This window comes from Stegodyphus dumicola, chromosome 1, assembly GCF_044657685.1.
Source record: "Stegodyphus dumicola isolate Sdum_Otavi_A_Nest chromosome 1, ASM4465768v1".
NCBI lineage: Eukaryota > Metazoa > Arthropoda > Arachnida > Araneae > Eresidae > Stegodyphus > Stegodyphus dumicola.
In genome coordinates this window covers 286027191-286045438 of record NC_140768.1, presented here as the reverse complement: position 1 = coordinate 286045438, position 18248 = coordinate 286027191, and the positions used below count along the sequence as shown (strand labels likewise).

Below are 18248 nucleotides of genomic sequence, written 5' to 3'. Positions count from 1 at the left end.
GGTATTGAAATAAATGCATGAAAAAATACATGATGTAAATAGATCTTAAATAAACTGAATTTGTATATGAGAATTAATATTATCCGAACGAACTTATTTCGTTGTAGACATTATATTAAATTTATTATCTGCTACCTAACGCTAAAGTTTGTAGAGGCGCTTTGATAGATGTAATAAAATGTTCATTAAATATAATTCTTTGATGTCTATGAGGCATAATTATTGTTTATTAAAATGATGGTTTCTACTTGAAATGCAGTGTTTAATTTCGAAAACTTCGTATAGTTAATATAAATTTTCAAAGCCAATAGTCGTCTAAAAATGGCCCATTCTCGTTTACATTTTCAGCAGACTTATAAAAATACTCGGAATAACAATAGATATTTTCCAACATGTAAAATTTTGTCTAAAAATAAGTTTTCTAGAATTTAAATATTCATATTTCCTTTGTGAGGATTTTTAAGACATCCGCTAAAACTAAACGCATTGTGTGTAGGCATATCTGTTTAATAAACATGAAGAATGTGAAAATTCGTTGCATTGTTTTTAAGGAAGCTTCGGTGCAAAACTTTTAGATAAATTTTTCCGCATTTTCTTCTCTTCATTATTTGGCACCACCGGCATTTCAAGCTCTTCAAACGAGCATGTTGTTTTGAAATTCTGAGAATAAAAATTTAATGTCATACTCAAAATTAAAATATTTTTTGATGGTTGGCAAACACTTAGTAACCACCTGTACGGGCTGGAATTTTCTAATTAGTTGCTTTTATCACTAGACAATTGCCTGCTACGATTTTTATTTTACATTATATGTATGTAAGATAAAAATACAATATAAAAGAAAACTTTCTAAATCTAACCCATCTATATGCCCTAAAATCGGCAGTAGTTGGTAGTAATATTAAAAAAAATTTAATCAGTCTCTCTATTTAAGTGCATTTAATTATTTCTTTCAAAAGAGTGTAATGTTCCAACCTAGAATTTACAGCTAAATGTGTGGAACCTTGAGAGCTGGTAAGCGAATAATCGCTTCAGTTCAGTAGACAGAGAACAGATACTCCAGAAGGGTTAATTATCCTTTATTGCTCAAAATAAAGTTAACAGGCGGTCCTCTTTCAGGACGTAGAGAAAGCCTCTACTTGGGCTTAAGAATACTAAGAAATAAAACTTAACTAAAAAGATATAGTCGAAGCTATCAAAATTCTACAGGAGTTGGTTTCTTAACGCTAACTAAACGGTGAAGCTATCAAGGGTCTGAAATACGGCCGAACGTAAAAATAGCTTAGAGAGAGTGTAGCCTAAAACGCGAACCGCGCGCTGGTCAGAATCCCCGACTCTGACGAAGTCAGTAGAATCTCAACTTTAAATGTTTGCTCTTCCTTCATTTGCATTTAACCGCGATTCTGAAAACACGTTCTGGCAAGAAATCGTAAGTTAAAATTATGAAAGATAGGAAAGTTGCTTTAACTAAAAATTAACTGTTAAAAATTTAGGATAAACCTTACAAGGCTTTCAGATTCATAGTAGCTCGCTTCCGTTTCCTCACCACATTCACATAAATTGCTGTCACATTTTTCGAATATGCACAGAAAGACGAGAACGCAATCTAAAAAGCTTGCATCCTTTATTCTCTTACCACTGATTGCCAGAAGGAACTTCCGGTTCGAAATATTTTTAAGTGCTCCCATACCGAAAACGGACAATACATTTACTACAAACATCTATGTCTTCTATGGAATACGAACCGTGACTCAAACCATACACCAAACAAGCATCCTGTTTATCTAAATGCATAATATAGTAATTCAGAAGTTAATAATATAGCTTCAAAGCTTCAAAGCCTACATAATATAGCTTCAAATAATAGTAATATAGCTTCAAATGCGTAATATAGCTTCAAATGCGTAATAATTCAATGCATAATATATCTTCAAAGCCTGCATAATATAGCTTCAAAGATCCGGACAACAGATAACCGGCCTTTTAATTCCAATAACTGGAATGTGGATCACTTGTATGTTTTCGAAGGCGTCTAATATTAAACTAGCAAAATTAAGCTCTAAATTGTAAATAAAGCTTCCTGTTAATTTATTTACATTTTTTTAATTCTACTTGCTATAAATAATGTTAAAATTTTATATACAGCAGATAATTTATTCATATAACAGATTCGTCACTTGCATTATAATAAATGCATGTTTTTCCTACGGAGAAGAAAAAGAGTTTTCCGGATGGCCTGTAGTCTTAGTTAGTCCAGATGTATGGGAAATATGTAGTATCTTAATTTCTCTCTTATTAATATTTTCAAGAATTATCCTAAATATTTAAAAATACTTGAGTTCTATTGTAGACGATGAAATTTAAAATTGTCATTAATAAATATCCAAGAGAGTAAGAACAACAGATGTCTATTTGCCTGTAAAGAGAATCTTACAGAATTTTTTCCGAGAGCTCCTATCTGCGTTTCATTTTGTAAAATCTCAAATGCATATATATAGCACAGCGCAGCTTTGCAACTAATAAGGAATACTACATTGCAATAACTCTCTAAACTTCGGTAGTTTTGTATTTTATTTTACCACAATTGTAAATAAAGCATTAAGCCTTCTTTTGAAATTTTTAACGTGCAGAATAAGTAATGGAGAGGTTTTGCCCGGAAGACTGTATAATGATAATGTAACTGACACATATTTTGATTAGTTTATGCTTTATAACGCGTCATAAATTTATTTTAATTTTAAAATATAAATGTTAAGGAATATTTTGGATGGGTGTGCCTCTTTTTTTTTTTTTTTTTTTTTTTTTTTTTTGTATGGTAAATTGACATTTTAAAAACATTTTTAAAGTATTGTCGGTGATTCTCTTTTTCATAAAGAATGTTTATTAATTGGCAGTAAATAATTTGTTTCATGAATTGTAAATATAAATATTTTAAAAATAAGATGATATAGCTCCACATCATTGCTTGACTTGGAGGGCAGATATTTCATTCCAGTTATTTTTTTTAATTAGGATTATAGACTTCATTGCATATATATTATAATTTAGAAAGAATATTTTAAATAATTAATATTGTAAATAAAACAAAATTTAAATAACTTAATATTTTAAACAATTTAGCATTTTACTTTTTGATTCTCAGTTATGACAAGAATTGTACCTGTAAACACCTTACTTTTAAAATATTTGTCTTGTAAATCTGCATTAAAATTATGAACTCATATTTATTAATAAAACTAATAAAAACTATTTTTTTAATATTAGAAGTATACAGTAAGCATCAATTGAAACTTAAAAAAATGATGACACTAAAACCTAGCTAATCTTCAAGTTTTGGGAGTAATGCACAAAACGACTCGTCTGCTACTTCCAGTCCCGGAAAAATTGTTAAGAATTTCCATATTTTATGCAAAAATTGCATAAAAATGTCATAGCATTTTATAGATAAATTCCATTAGATTAATTTGTGTTTTATAACCTTTATATGGAACTCGATCTATGCTATTATATGCTTCATAACACCATATGCTTTCATTACATTAAATTTTAGTCATGGTAATATTTGATCCCTATGATCATATATTTCTAGAAAAGTGTGCTTTAAATTCTGTTTTAATCAAAAATTTATTTTGTATAATAAATACACAAAACTAATTTATTATATAAACATTTTAGGCCAGCAAAATTCTAGTTTCTTAAATTGCAAATATTAGAAATAATACCACCAATATATCTACTTTTAAGAGAAATAAACTTGCAGCATTTAATAAACATCTTCTTAACCTGAAATAAATTTCTGAAAAAATTATGTTATCATTTTTGCAAAAAGAAATTTTTCGAATTTCGGCTTCCGGGCAAAATTCTTCGCCAAATATCTGCCTAATTTTGCAATATTTAATTTTACTTTTTTTTTCCTGTATTTTTTTTTTCCTTTTTAAGTGCTTTTAATGCTCTATTCAAGTATCCACGGTCTTCCCAAGTTATATCGTTTTATTTTACATTTATTGCATGTCTTCCGCTTTCATCATCGTCAAGCCCTTTTCTTAATAACCAAAACTCGTATATCCAACCTTTGTTAGACCAAAGGGGCCGCCCAACCGGTATAGTGGTTAGCGTTGCTGACTACCGTGCCGAAGGGTCCGGGTTCAAATCCCGGAGAAGGCATGGATGTTTGTATATGTTTAATAAAAATTTGTAAAAAACGTTTGTTGTTAATTTCAATATTAACCCTCACGAATGGGAGGAAACGGCGTTTGCCAAAGTCCTCATCATCTTTCTTCTTGTCTAAGAGGCAAGATTGATACTGATACTGATAGACCAAAGGGGCGTTGGCCTAAAGGGATAATAGTCTCGAACTTGCAATTTGCGTCGAATCACTAAAAGCGTTAAATCACTTTCCATATTGTTGCCACCAAATATTATCACTCTATATTATATTTAAGGAAATTACGTAATGAAGAATCTGCATGAATATATGCATATTCATCGCACTGTGAAAAAACAGTGGTACATAGAGCCATAAAATTTTGAATAACGTAATCCTCCACCTCAATATGGGCACTCGGAAGCCCGAATTTTGAATTTGTTTTATTATCTATTTCACATTTTGTGAAACTGTAATGAATTTTTAATTAACACACTCAGCGATTTCAAAGCGAGCAATGTACGGAAAAAAAAATATTTTTATCTCCAGTGGGCGAGACTGTCTATCGGAAATTCTAAATTTATGCTGTTTTTAAACATTTTTAGTCTAAAGGAACGTTGGCTCGAATGTTCTCGAAGCGTGAATGTGTGTGTTAATCAAAAAGACGTCCCTTTGGGCGTAACGTAAAAATCTGAAGGCTTTCACATTTTTTTTTTTTATTATTTTATATTTGTGTGTTATATTTTATTAGCTTAAATACTTTATCCATTTTATTGAACTCTTGCATATACCTGTATAGCTTCCAAGACAGGAAATTTGGCTAGGGAACTCTGACTGCCGTACCGAAGGTCCCGGATTCGAATCCCACAAAAGGCATAGATGTAAATTGTATGCCCCTTCATAGGAGGCAACGGTAGCCACTTATTAGGTGCCTTCATAATAAAATGATCACCGCTTATAGCCTTAGTAGTGGCCAAAGCCTGAAATACCTGTGTACCCTGTTCCAAGATTTAAAGCCTTACAAGCGACAGAGCAGCAAGCACTGAACGCTGGTTACTCAAGCCCCGGAATAGGGCTTACCTAAGCCCCTTACTTACGGACATTCTTAAGTAATTGGAAATTACTTAAGCCCTAGAATCGGGCTAGAGAGTTTCCATGAGAAGTTTCGTTGTTTTACCCATCTGCAAAGTGAATACACGCCAAATTGCCGCTTTTGTGTATATTTCTGTTTTTAATTTTATTCAAAGGAGTATATTTAATACATTACCACATATCCCCATGTTTGTTGTAATCGCGTAAGAAATAATACATCCTATTGGCGATTGGAATATCTTAGTATCGAAGACAACACAGTTGAATTTTCTAGTATCTAGCTCTGAATAAAACCTAATTTTTCAACACTGGTGCCCGAACCAAAGTATGTGTTCTTGTGTGTAAATGACAGCTCATCAAGCAAACAACTGGATTCACTATTCAAATCCTGGAAAGAGCATAGCTTTTTTTTTTTTTTTTTTTTTTTTTTTTTTTTTTTTTTTTTCATATTTCCTACTCCGAAGAAAACCTCAATGTTTTTTACAGGTATATCTTCTAAAATTTTTATATTTTTCCGTTTATACCATACTTCAACCAAGAAATACAAAAACAAAGCTTTTAAAATTATTTTCAATTTTATTCAATGATAAAGCTTTAATTTATTTGTTGGCAACAAATGGCGTTATGCTTATATTTATTAAGCAAATATTTATACTTTTTTTCATTTGGCTATGACAAACAAATATCTACACATACATTTTTTTAATTTGAATGGCAAATTTTTCTTTAAGGTATTAGATTGCAAACTAGAGTTCAGATAGCAAGTTTACGCTTAAAAGTTTTCATTGTCTGAAAAATCTTCTCTATTTTATTCAAATCTTTCTTGAAAATTTATAGCATATCTATTCAAACCTGCTCCAAATTTTTTTAATAAATATTTGAACTCGCAGGCTTTTGAAACATTTTACTCCTACCTGTGTTCTTTTACTTACATTTTTAGGAGATCAAAATGCATGTGTAAGCGTAATTTATTCACTCCACATTTCAATCACAGAATATTTGACAGTACTCTGACCCCTATATGCCGAATACGCAACAGCCGCCTGGATTTTATTTTAAATTCGACGGCTAATGAATGAATTATTTTTTTCTCTTGGTTATAAGTTCACAAGTGGAAAATAATTTTATTCAGCAATTGAGTTTCATACTAAAATTAAAAATATAATGTCTGTCTTTTCCTTAACTATTGTCCTCTCCTTGAAGGTAAGTTTGATTTAAGAACTCTGTTAACGAAGTTCTGTTCAAATATAATTTTTTGTATCATCCCTAGTATTAGGTGTTTGTAGAATTTTCTTTGCTGATAATAATAGGAAAAAAAGCGTTTTCTCACTTTTCGCAACATCTTACGTAAAAAAACCGGATGAAATACCATTCATTCATGGACAATAAAAGAAAGATCTATGAGAAGGTGAAAACCACGTAACTGCCATTGTCCCAGTTTTTGAAAGCACCACTACGTTAATTATCTTCACCCACGACCGTCTCAAAATAAAACTTTTCTTGAATGTATGATGAAAAATCTGGACACTTCAGCTAAGGTTTATACGTTGTTTTAAATTACTTACCTATATTTATGTATTATATTTTAGTCAGTTGGTGTTATGGCCCGTACTTTTCCGAAATTGATGCTTTAAGAATTTATTTAATTTATTTTTCTTTTCTAGTGTACAGAAATCCATACCCTCAACGCTAGTGTGCAATGTATGTTTGCTATGACAGCAGAGGACTGCGTAGAAATTATAGAATACCTGGATTATAACTACTATGTATTCTGTAGTTTTGGTTTTAAACGAATAGCGCCCATTACAACTATACTTGTAAGTTCCTTACATTTTGTATTCCATTTTATTTTACAAGAGGATTAAACTAGTTGTTTTTTTTTTTTTTCCTATGAATACTGAGCCATTGTAAAAAATACATAATTATCAATATTGCATATTTTAATATTGGTATTACTAATGCAGAATTTCTTAATACTACATATTTAAGTAATGGTATTAAAAATATGCAATGACGAATGTATATAAATCGTATATATGTATAGTATTAAATTTACAAAATGTTAAAAAAGTATAAAAGGTTTTTAATCCTTTGACTACGAATTTTAAGATAAATTTTCTCTGTTTTCTATCGAAGTGAACAAAATATGTCATAAAAAGGTAAATTTAGTATTTGCGACTTTCTAGGCAAACGGTTTTCAAGCCAAAGGCTGGGACACTTATGTCCTAGCCGTAGTTAATGGTGGGATACATATGTCCCCCACGTAGCGATCGACTTACTATAAGCACACTTATTATTCTGGAAAACTTTATTATATGAAATGGATTTTACATCGTATGATACAAGGTAAAACGTGCATAACCAAACATTCACATTGGGCAACTCATATTTATTCTTTTCTCTGTGTTCATTTGGGCCCACCAGCGGCCGAGCGGTAAAGTCGCTGAACACTGGTAGTTCGGTCCGAGGTTCGAATCCCGCGAAGGGGCTGGTTGCATGCGTGTTTTCGTGGTTTTCCCCATGTGTAACGTGTATACGAGCCAGTTTCCCTTAGAAAGTCCTCCACGAAAGGCATCCCTCCTCTTAGGCAGATAGCCCTAGTGTGCTTTGCCATAATTAAATACACACACACTGTGTTCAATTGTGTACAACGAGCACAGCGGCATTTTGTTTTCCAGCTATTGTGAGATGATCCTCAACATTTAGGAGATTCTAAGTACTTTTTAATCGTAACTTTTAAACTTTTAGTGGGACATGCATGTTCCGTTAGCAGTATGAAATAACGTGAATTAAAAAGTACTTTCTAATGCAGCTTCATAATTTTAAAAATTATCTTTAAAATGACTCTGCAAACAGATTTAAAAACAAGCAATTAATGTTTATTAGCATTTCTCTTGCAATACTGTAAAATGTTGATTTAAAAATACCAACAAAGAGATTAGCGTGGCTTATTTTAAAATTGTTATGCTAGAACCTTTCTCAACTGAACTAACCATGGAACCCTTACCACATTCATGAGAAGAAACGTTAAAAGAATCATTGAAAATATATCAAAATTTCGTGTCATTGATGTCAAACATACAAACAAAATTATTATTTAATTAAAGTTTACTCATGAAACAGTTATACTTCATATTATTTATGTAACAATAACAGTAAGAAAAATCAAAATTGTTGAAAAAGAATTAGATAAATTGCTTGGAACATGGTTCCGTGGAACACAGTTTGAAGACAACTAGGTTTCAGTAATGATAACGGTTTAAAACAACATAATTTAGTAACTAATTACTAATAGTCTTAATTACTTAACATTAGAAATTAAGTATTAATATTTTCAAATTAATAAGTAGTTAGTAGCTATTAAATCGGTGTACTTTATTTGAGCGACCTAATTAACTTCTCTGTGCGCATTTAACTAAATCAATCAATAATTAAACAATGCTCGCTTTGAAATCGTTTGAGTTTATTAAACAAAAATTCTTTAATGTTTGACAAAATATGAAATAGATAATAAAACAAATTCTAAATTCTAAATTTGGTCTTTCATATGCCCATATTCCCATAATAAAACATAATTTCATATGCCCATAATAAAACAAATTCTAAATTCTAAATTTGATCTTTCATATGCCCATATTCGAATGGAGGAATACGTTATTCAAAATTAGATTCTCTAGGTACTTAACTAAGCATGTCATACCTCGTCATTTAAATGCCTGGCATAATAATTCCAAATTATAATCGCCATGCAAAAATACTGCTAATTGCATTACACATATTATAATTTAATTAAATTTTAGAAGTAATCACTATGATTTGTACGTATTTACGCACTAAAGCAACCCCGTTGGTGCATCGGTGAGATTTTTTAGATTTGGAAAAATAAAAGTTACTTATTGGGTGCAAGCTGGTGATTTTCGCGCTCTTTTTTTAGAAAGATTCCCAAACTACCGATATTTATCGTTAAGTCGATAAATATTATCACCGTATGAAAAGAAAACATACCTAAGCAGTTTAAAATACAAATCTGAATAATTAAATAAGATTTACATGATAAATTTTAAAATTTTAAAAATAAAACACTTACATTCTTCTTCAAAACCTTTCTCTCTAGTTTTTTTTTTTTTTTTTTTTTTTTTTTTTTTTTTTTTCCAATTCTTCAGAAGTATACAGCAATCTGTTATCTTTAAAAAAATCATCAGAAAATAACGGAGACTCGTCTTTGTGCAATCCTGGGCAACAGCGGAAATGGAGGAAATGCATTTTCTCGTTGTTCCCTTTCCAAAATTATCAGCAAAATTCTGTGTTCTTGCAAAACATTTATCATAGTTTCTTCCATTCCTGGCAAATTTCACAAGCTTATATTTTAAAACTAAGTTTAAAGCAAAAGAATATCACGATTTGTGTATAAAAACCATTGGAATTTGGAATACACCAAAAAAAACGCATACAAAAATGGCGACGTTGCTTGACTGAAAGGTAGTTAATAGATGGTTGCCGGAAGAATGTTTTGCTAGAGTTTGGCACATTCTATAAATTTGGCGACTTCTACTAAGGTAGTTGCGTTAATATGTAAGTATAGAACTGTAATCCTCAATTAGAAAAAACTATATAAACCCTTATTCCCATACGAATATAAGAATTAATGCTATTAATTTCCAATCATTGAAAACTTAAAATTTATGAAATAATTTTAAATATTATATATTTAACCATATGAATGATCAAATGTAAGAAAGAGTCTAAAAGTTAAAAAAAAGCTTTAAAATTCGAGATACTCGTTCAGTCCGGTTTGATTTGGTTTATTATAGCAAACCACGCTAGGCTTAAGAGGGTGGATGCCTTCGGGGAGGACTTTCTAAGGGAGACTGGCTCGTATACACGTTACACATCGGGAAATCCACGAAAACGCCCATGCAGCCAGCTCGTTCACCTGTATTCGAACCCAGGTCGGAAATTAGCAGTGTTTTGCGATTTTACCGCTCGATCGATGGTGGGCTGTTTATTCCGGATTCTATTCGCAGCAACTAGTACAGTTAATTGCATAAGCTTCTATCAAATTATCGGATTTTATCAAAACCAATACGGACAAATTTTAAATTATAGCCTTATTATTTCATACAATTAATATGTTTAGTTGAGATTTTTCTGTTATTCGCGTGTTATCAATAAAAATAAAGCACACTTCATGGTTACAAACGATTTTATTTTTCTGTGAACGTGATCCCAGAATCGACAGATTAAGTCTATCGATGATGTTCAACAATAATACCTATTTATGGTTTTATAAACATAGTGTCAAGGGTGGTTGGTCACCATGAGAAATTCCATTGCATTTTTAATCGAATGTTATTACTACGTTACTACAAGTATTTTGAGTAAGCAGTGTTCGGTTACTGATTCCAGATTTGAAATAAATTGAACTGTTGATCAAAAAGATCTCTGTCCATTTTGTTCAGTTCCAGTTTTATGCTCGGAAAATTACTTTCGAATGCATTTCATATATTTTTAAAGGAAATATTACTTTGAATTTGATAACTTATTATAAGACAATTATCTTTCATCAAAATATTTTCTTTCGGGATTTAAACTTTTCTTCCCGTGTTGACATTGTACTATATTTTCGAAAGGTGATCAGTTTAAATGTATTCAGGTAATTTAATTTCCTTGCCCATTTTCATGGTACAAAAAACAATAAGCATAGGAATCCAAAAATTCTTTTACAAAGCTATTTTTCCCCTTTTCTTATTTTATTCGACGAATTTCCTAAAATGTAAATCAGTAAAACATGATTATTTGATTGTTGAATATACGTATTTCCGATCTGAGAGAAGCATCTTCGTGACTATATGAAGCGGTATTGACAAATTTCGTGACAGCTATGCTTATAAAATCTGAGGATATTTATACAAAATGGGAGTATGTCCGAACATATCCTGAAACAAGACACTGAACTGAAATTCAGGATTTTCCTGTGCAATCCGGGATGTCTGTTCACTTTACCCTAGGTGTAACGGAAATACCACTCAGTTTCTTTTAAAACAGTCAATAAAATCATTGATAAAAAAATAGCCATAGAGTAAAAATACTATAGTGTAAAAACACACTCTTTTAAAAATACCATTCTTTTTAAAGTTTGCTGTAAACTATCTGCTATCAAAAAGGATTTGCCCAAAAGGTAACTCATCTTACAGTACTGTTATTCTTACTCCAGAGGTAAAACTTATTCAAATGCTTGATGAAAAATTTCTGAATACATTATAATAGTATTCCAAAAGGACTATACTCTTTATTTATATAGATATTAAACCTTAAACGCGTGCTTCCAGTTTACGCCTGCAATTGATAAAGTTTCTTAAAATAAGATGATGAATTTTATGAAACGCACTTAACAGCGTGGGTGGTATGACTCTGTAAATATCAAATTTTCATGGTAATATAGCTCTCTTAATACGATATTCATTAAGCTTGATATATTTATATGCAAAGTTTGTAGTGAATTAAATCACCTTTTACTGCCAACAACAGAGTATATCAGATATAAGGTTTGGTTTTTGGTTTATTTAATTATGGCAAAGCATTCGAAAGCTATTTGCCTAACGGGAGGGACGCCTTCGTGGAGGACTTCCTAAGGAAACTGGCTCTTTCACACGTCATACGTGGGGAAAACCACAAAAATGCCCATGCAGCTAGCCCGTTAGCAGGATTCGAGCCCCGGACCAAACTACCAGTGTTCAGCGACTTTACCGCTCGGCCGCTGGTGGCCCTTCAAGAATAAGGAGGAAATATAAGTTATTTTCTTCTTCTGTAACGGGTAAAACAATATTCTGTATTGAATTGGTATGCTGATACATGGCAATATTAATTAAGCATTTCTCTGCGAATTTCACATTTAAATTTATGGAATTTTGCATGCTTAACTTAACGCGGCATAAAAAATACTTTATTTATTGGTACTTTTATTTTATTAAAGTAATATAAAAAGTTAGATTTTATATTTATGGGACCTTCCCATGCGCAGTTGTTGAAATTATTTACATAGAAGTCTCTGTCAATTAGGGTAAATGCTTAAGGAAATAAAATCTATAACAATCTTTTTCAAACATTCTAGTACGTCAACAATGCTTTCATTATTTTACCAGCAGACATGCGTCTAAGATGTCTAAAATAATTAAAATGCCCACTGTTATATTATTTATTATAATTTTATTATTTTAAAAAACTTTAAAATTTATTGTCTGTTTTACATTTTTTCTATTGTTTATTTTCCTTTAAAATGTTTGCGATAACTCAAGCATTTACTAAAAGACTCATTCTTCCAAATTTGCTTAGAAACTTTCTTTAGAATTTTGGTTACAGTTTTCAAAGTTCTGCATTACGAAATTCATTGCATGTCTTTTGTAAATAATTACTAACTACTGAAGTTATATTCAATAAATGCTTTTATTTTTCAGGTAATATGGCTTTTAATGTTATTTATTGCCTTAGGAGTAACATCAAATTATTTGTAAGTATAAAAAAAAATTTCTGCGTTTGTTAATTCACATATATAATTGTATTGGCGAAATTTTAACTCTGACTAATAGTATTGAATTCTTTTCTAAGTTCATATCTTCCAGTATTACATACCAATTTTTTAATATCCGATGCCATAATATTTGTTTTAAACAAACTTTCAAATACTTGTGTGTATATATGATAGATACTAAAATCTCCTTTAAATTCTGATATTTCCAATATTCTTAATTTTTTGTTGTTGTTGTTGCTGGCTTCTGCTTTTTTATTTGAATCCCTTAAATCTAACAAATTTCTGTCGATAAAATGAGCAAAGTGGATAAGGTGTCACCGATAAGGTGCTCAAGGCTCATGCCAACGGCAAACGCAATCTTGAGCCAATGACACAATGAATTTCGTGGGCTTGCTCTGATTTTAAAGACCTGGTCTGTTTTGTCGATCGGTGGGATAAGCCTCAAACAAACAAGTTCATAGTTTCTATTACATACACGTAGTTAAACACGCAACCAATACAACAGAATTGTATAACAGTATATAAACAGCGACCACTAGCTAAAATATCCTAATAATAGAAAACTCAGAATACGAAATTAACTAATAATTAGAATAATTAATTCTCAATACTTTTGTAATGAAAGCGCATTAAATACAATGCCATAAATCGTAAAAGTTTCTACGATTGTAGCAGCTGCGCAGACGAGTCTTGCCACGAGATCCATTTCAGTCACAACAGGATCATGATACACGACACATTTGATGGTTCCCCACAAAAAACAAAAACAAAAAAAAAATCAAGGTTCGATAAATCCGGTGAGCGAAGGGGGGCAGGGAACCAGCCCACCACGCCCAATCCATCGATGCGGGAATGATCTGCTTAAAATGGCTACGAAAACATCCAGTCCAAACTGAGCAGGCGCCCCATCATGTTGGAACCACATGCTGCCCCTCAAATTTGATGAAACATCGTCAAGCAAGCCGGGAAGAACCTACTCTAGAAAGATCAGATAATTCGCGGCATTCAACATGGATGGTAAAAGGTACGGCCCAATTAAGCAGTCACCCACCAAACCCGCCCATACATTAACTTTGGAGCGTTGTTGTACCACAGAGTGCCGCACACCGTGGGGGATCGTCTTGAGCTCACAAATGCTGATTGTAGTAACTGAATACGCCATTCCTATTGAATGTGGCCTCATCTGTGAAAAATACATAAGCTTGGAAATTAACATTACGGGCACTTTCTTGCAGAAACCACTGTATGAAACGCATACGTTCAAGATGGTCATGGGGGATTAGTAACTGAACCCTTTGGAGACGAAAGGCGTGGAAGGACTCGGCGTTCAAGACATGCTGTACGCTGGTACGAGACATTCTTAATTGAGAGGCAATGGCACGTATGCTGGTCCTTGGATTACTCTCCACCGTATCCAACAGACTTTCTTTCTAACGACTGAGCGAGTCGATCTTGCCCTACCCTCACTTGTTCTGCCACTTCTTAATGACGTCCAATCACACAAGTTTGGATGCAGCCGTGTAAACAAACTGGGGTGTGGTTGATGTCTGTCGAAGAAGCGTTCTCGATAGATGCATGCAGCTGCTCGTCCATTATCTTCAGCCATTCCATACACTAAGTGCATGTCTGCAAGCTCTCCGCTCGTAGAGCGTTCCATGCTCTTCTCATGGAGCCTACCGCTCGAATGAGGCAATCCTCACTTTCCACTAGCACTTTCCTGTTCAGCACCCCCTGGCTTCATACAGTGACGTTTCTGGGCATGGGTTCCTATGCAATACTTAATCCTTATGATGTGCCCTACCTTCCCCAGAAATTTGTCTCAACATTTATGGAACACCCTCTATATGTATACTTTATATGGATTTAAATCCCCTCAGAATAGCACCATGAATAATAAATACCATTATATGTATTTAAAGTTATATCGTTTAAGTACACTACTATCAAAACAAAATTAAACTAAAATTGACCATCTGGAGCGTTGATCATTTGTCACCTTAAGTTTGACAGTCACTTTTCGTCAACATATAGGTCATTTATGTCGGGCAATGCACTAAACAAAGACAGTATTTTACATTAAATATGACCGAGGAACATCCGTGCCTGTCAAGACTATTGCTCATGTTGATAGTCATGTAGATCATAAATACTCCTATGTTGCTAGAGCGGTGCAATAAGAGTAAGTTTAGATAAATATTAATGTTAAAACTTAATCAAAGATCAAGGCTTCAAGACTGTTAATCTCAGATGACTAGCAGGTTAAAAGAATCATTTGAAATCGACCAATCGGTGAAGGCGATAAGATATATTTGGATATGTATTTAAATTAAATCCAAGCACAGTGATGCCATCACCTCACCCTCAGACTGAAAAAGAGGATTTATGAAACTGTAATCCGACTTATTCTCACGTATGCTTCCCCAGCCTGGACAAACTACAAAGCAAACGAAATTAGCAAACTCCAAGTGCTTCAAAATAAGGTGCTAAGAATCATCACAAAAGCTCCTTACAATGTTCGGAATAAGACCCTCCACTCCGACTTGAAAATAGATACTATTCAGGACTACCTCACCTACCTAGAATAAACAACAACTTTTTTAATAATATTATCAATGTGAATCCCGCTAATTTCACGGACATTCTTATCTACGAAATCCTGGCTGAAGACAAAAACCTCCGTCCATTCGCCGCCCATCTCTTGAGTTCAGAATTCTAAGTTCCAGTTTTCTGGTTTTCAAGCAGCATCAATCGGGGTCAGTTTCTGGGAGGGTGACCTCCCACGTGACTGGCTCCGACGAATGAACAGTTAGTATTCGGGCTATCCTACACAGGTCATCCGAAGTTTCTATTTCCGGAGCCCTGCTTGGCGGATTCCATCCAAGATGTAGCAGTACAGGAGCAAAGTGCTTCTTTTTCTCTTTCTCTCTCTCCAGCACACTTCTACCTCCACGAGAGAAAATTTCTTTCAGGTTTCTACTATGTCAGGCCCCACATGGGATCACATCAGGAACTGGCAAGAGCAGGATTTTAATTTCCTGCTGAAAGCCAGTATAACCGCAAAGTTCCAAAGTGATGCCATCAAGTGTTAGTTATCGATACTCTATGACCAAAGAGGCAATTAACGTCAACCCGTTGGCCTTCAGTGTGAACTGATGCAGCACATTTCATCCGATACGTAAACTGAAATTAAACGGAAGCACAATGATGCCCGTAAAGGCTAGTGCTACAAGTTAGTGGTCACTGGAGATGTTCCAATAGATCACTAAAGCTAAATTGAAGTAAGTTTAAATACTTCAAAATTAAAATTAATCAAAGGATACCAGCCTTATCCAAAGCAGTTCGCCACTGTTGATTTGAGGATTCTTTGAAGACAACCAATGGGTCGCCATTGTGGAGTAGATTAGTAAATATAGATATTTCAAGTTAAAGTTATACAGAAGCAAATCAGTGACTTTTCAAAGTTACTGACATCCCCAAAGACCCTGGCAGAAAGTGTCGCATGGAAAAACATGCTTTCCTTCTCTCAATCTGCCGATAACCTACGACTCAACGGTCGCCAGTGATCAACGGACAGGTCAGTGCATAGAGATAATGCTACGGTACTCAATTCCGAAAAGCACATAGCTAGGGCGGAAGCGGTCCTGTCCCGCAGAGATATTGCTATCAATTCAGATAGATATTGCTATTGAAATTAAGTCGAAGCTTCCCGATGTTCGTTAAGGCTGTTGGTCACCAATACTCATCAGTGTCCGTCAAGGTCAACTGTGACCTACATTTATACTCGTATTTCATGTTGCTTATGAAATTCCTGACAAATCTTCAGAATATTCCTATACCTCCCTTCTCCTTTATCTCTTTCCAGTAACACACATATGGAAACGGATCTATATAATATGAAGCACCAGTAACCAGGAGCGAGGTTAATCAGTTAGATAAACGTTTAGAGAGGAATGCGATTCTACATCAGCAGTAGATGAACTGCTCATTGTTTTCAGCCTTCACTCAGTTAAGCTCTGTTGCATCTTTGGATATTGAAAATTTTTACCACTAAAGGATTCTGCCTTCTAAGGACCAAATTTGAGATATTTGATTTTATTTCACGGAGAATTAGAACAATGCATTTCTTGCTATTTATTATAATATTTTGCTGCCTTGTTCGCTTTTATTAATCTGTTATCTCTTGGTGAATTTGCAATTGTTCAAGTTTTTCTCTTTATCTGGTATTCTGCTTATTCAGGAGATCAACGTGAATCGTCAGACAACGTAATTTATTAACTATTATGCAAGGCTTTCTTTTAAAAGATAGCTAAAGGCTTTATTTTTTTAAATATTGTTGTTTGATCATAGTCTAAATTTATGTAAATATTTGAGCTTATTTGATGGTTTTCGTTTTCATGTAATTTTCTGATGTTAAACTGTGTATTTATTTATTTACTGTATTTTAATTTAAATAATAATTTCATATTTATTTTTATTTCGTCAAACCTGTGTCCATTCGCTACTCTTGTACACTGCGAAAAAAAAAAGTTCTATATCTTTCGTTTTACTGGGCCGATTGACGAAATTCAAATTGCTCTTTTCATGTCTCTGATGCGCGACTTAGGATATATATTAGATTTATGTAATTTTTTCCATATCTCGATTCTACGACTCAAATTATGTCTAAATATTAAATTTCGTAAAATGTGATACGAAATTTACGAAGAAATTCAAAAATTTATCGTGGCGCAATTTTTTCAGTTTGCGCCAAGTATAATTCACTTGGCGAACTTGTTAATGTATAGCAACCTATTTCCCTTTCCCTGCCATTATGCAGGAACGGAAAAAAAGTCACATCATTCTCTACCTTTTCACAATGTGCGTGAGAGAAAAAAAGTCACATCATTCCTACTTTCAAATAATTTTAGCAGAACCACATTTGATGTTTTAGCGCTTTCAAAAAATATACCTAATTTCAAAATGCGCCAATATATAAATTCACGTACAACTTCAGAAATTTTGAATAAAAAACTGTAATTTTTTGCAGGTATGCTTAGAAATACGTACTTTAGGATGAAGATAAACATTTGATAGATTATAATGCAAAATTTTTTGAAACATTAATAAAAATTATTTAAAAATACAAATTTAAAAAATAAATCATAAAAAGGGGGTGAATTTTATTTGGAATGAACCTAAATTTCGAAATGTGAAATTAAAAAAAAGAGAAATTAATAAATATATAACAAACTCAATTAACGTTGAGGAGCTAAAATTTTGAAAGCTAATTTTTTAAAAACTACTTGTGCGAATTTTACAAAACTTGGTAGTCTGGCATAATTTCAATCATAGAATTGAAATATGGGAAAAACTGGGATGTCATTTCAGAAATAGTCCGATTTTGGGTCAAAATACATATGTGAGAATGATGCTATATATAAATCTAATACATATCCTAAGTCGCGCTTTCGAGACATGGAAAACGCAATTTGAATTTCGTCAATC

At 32.8% G+C, this 18248-nt stretch overlaps 1 protein-coding gene across 6 annotated transcripts in view; it reads left to right on the top strand.

Moving 5' to 3' along the window:
* LOC118186093 (mitochondrial sodium/calcium exchanger protein-like) overlaps positions 1 to 18248 on the top strand; it is a 136093-nt gene that overhangs the window by 47691 nt on the left and 70154 nt on the right. For all 6 annotated transcript variants that reach the window (XM_085808239.1, XM_085808232.1, XM_085808235.1 and 3 more), the window contains 2 exons: positions 6901 to 7053; positions 12691 to 12743. In XM_085808239.1, coding sequence (XP_085664365.1) covers positions 6901 to 7053; positions 12691 to 12743 — 206 coding nt within the window. The remainder of the gene's footprint in view (positions 1 to 6900; positions 7054 to 12690; positions 12744 to 18248) is intronic.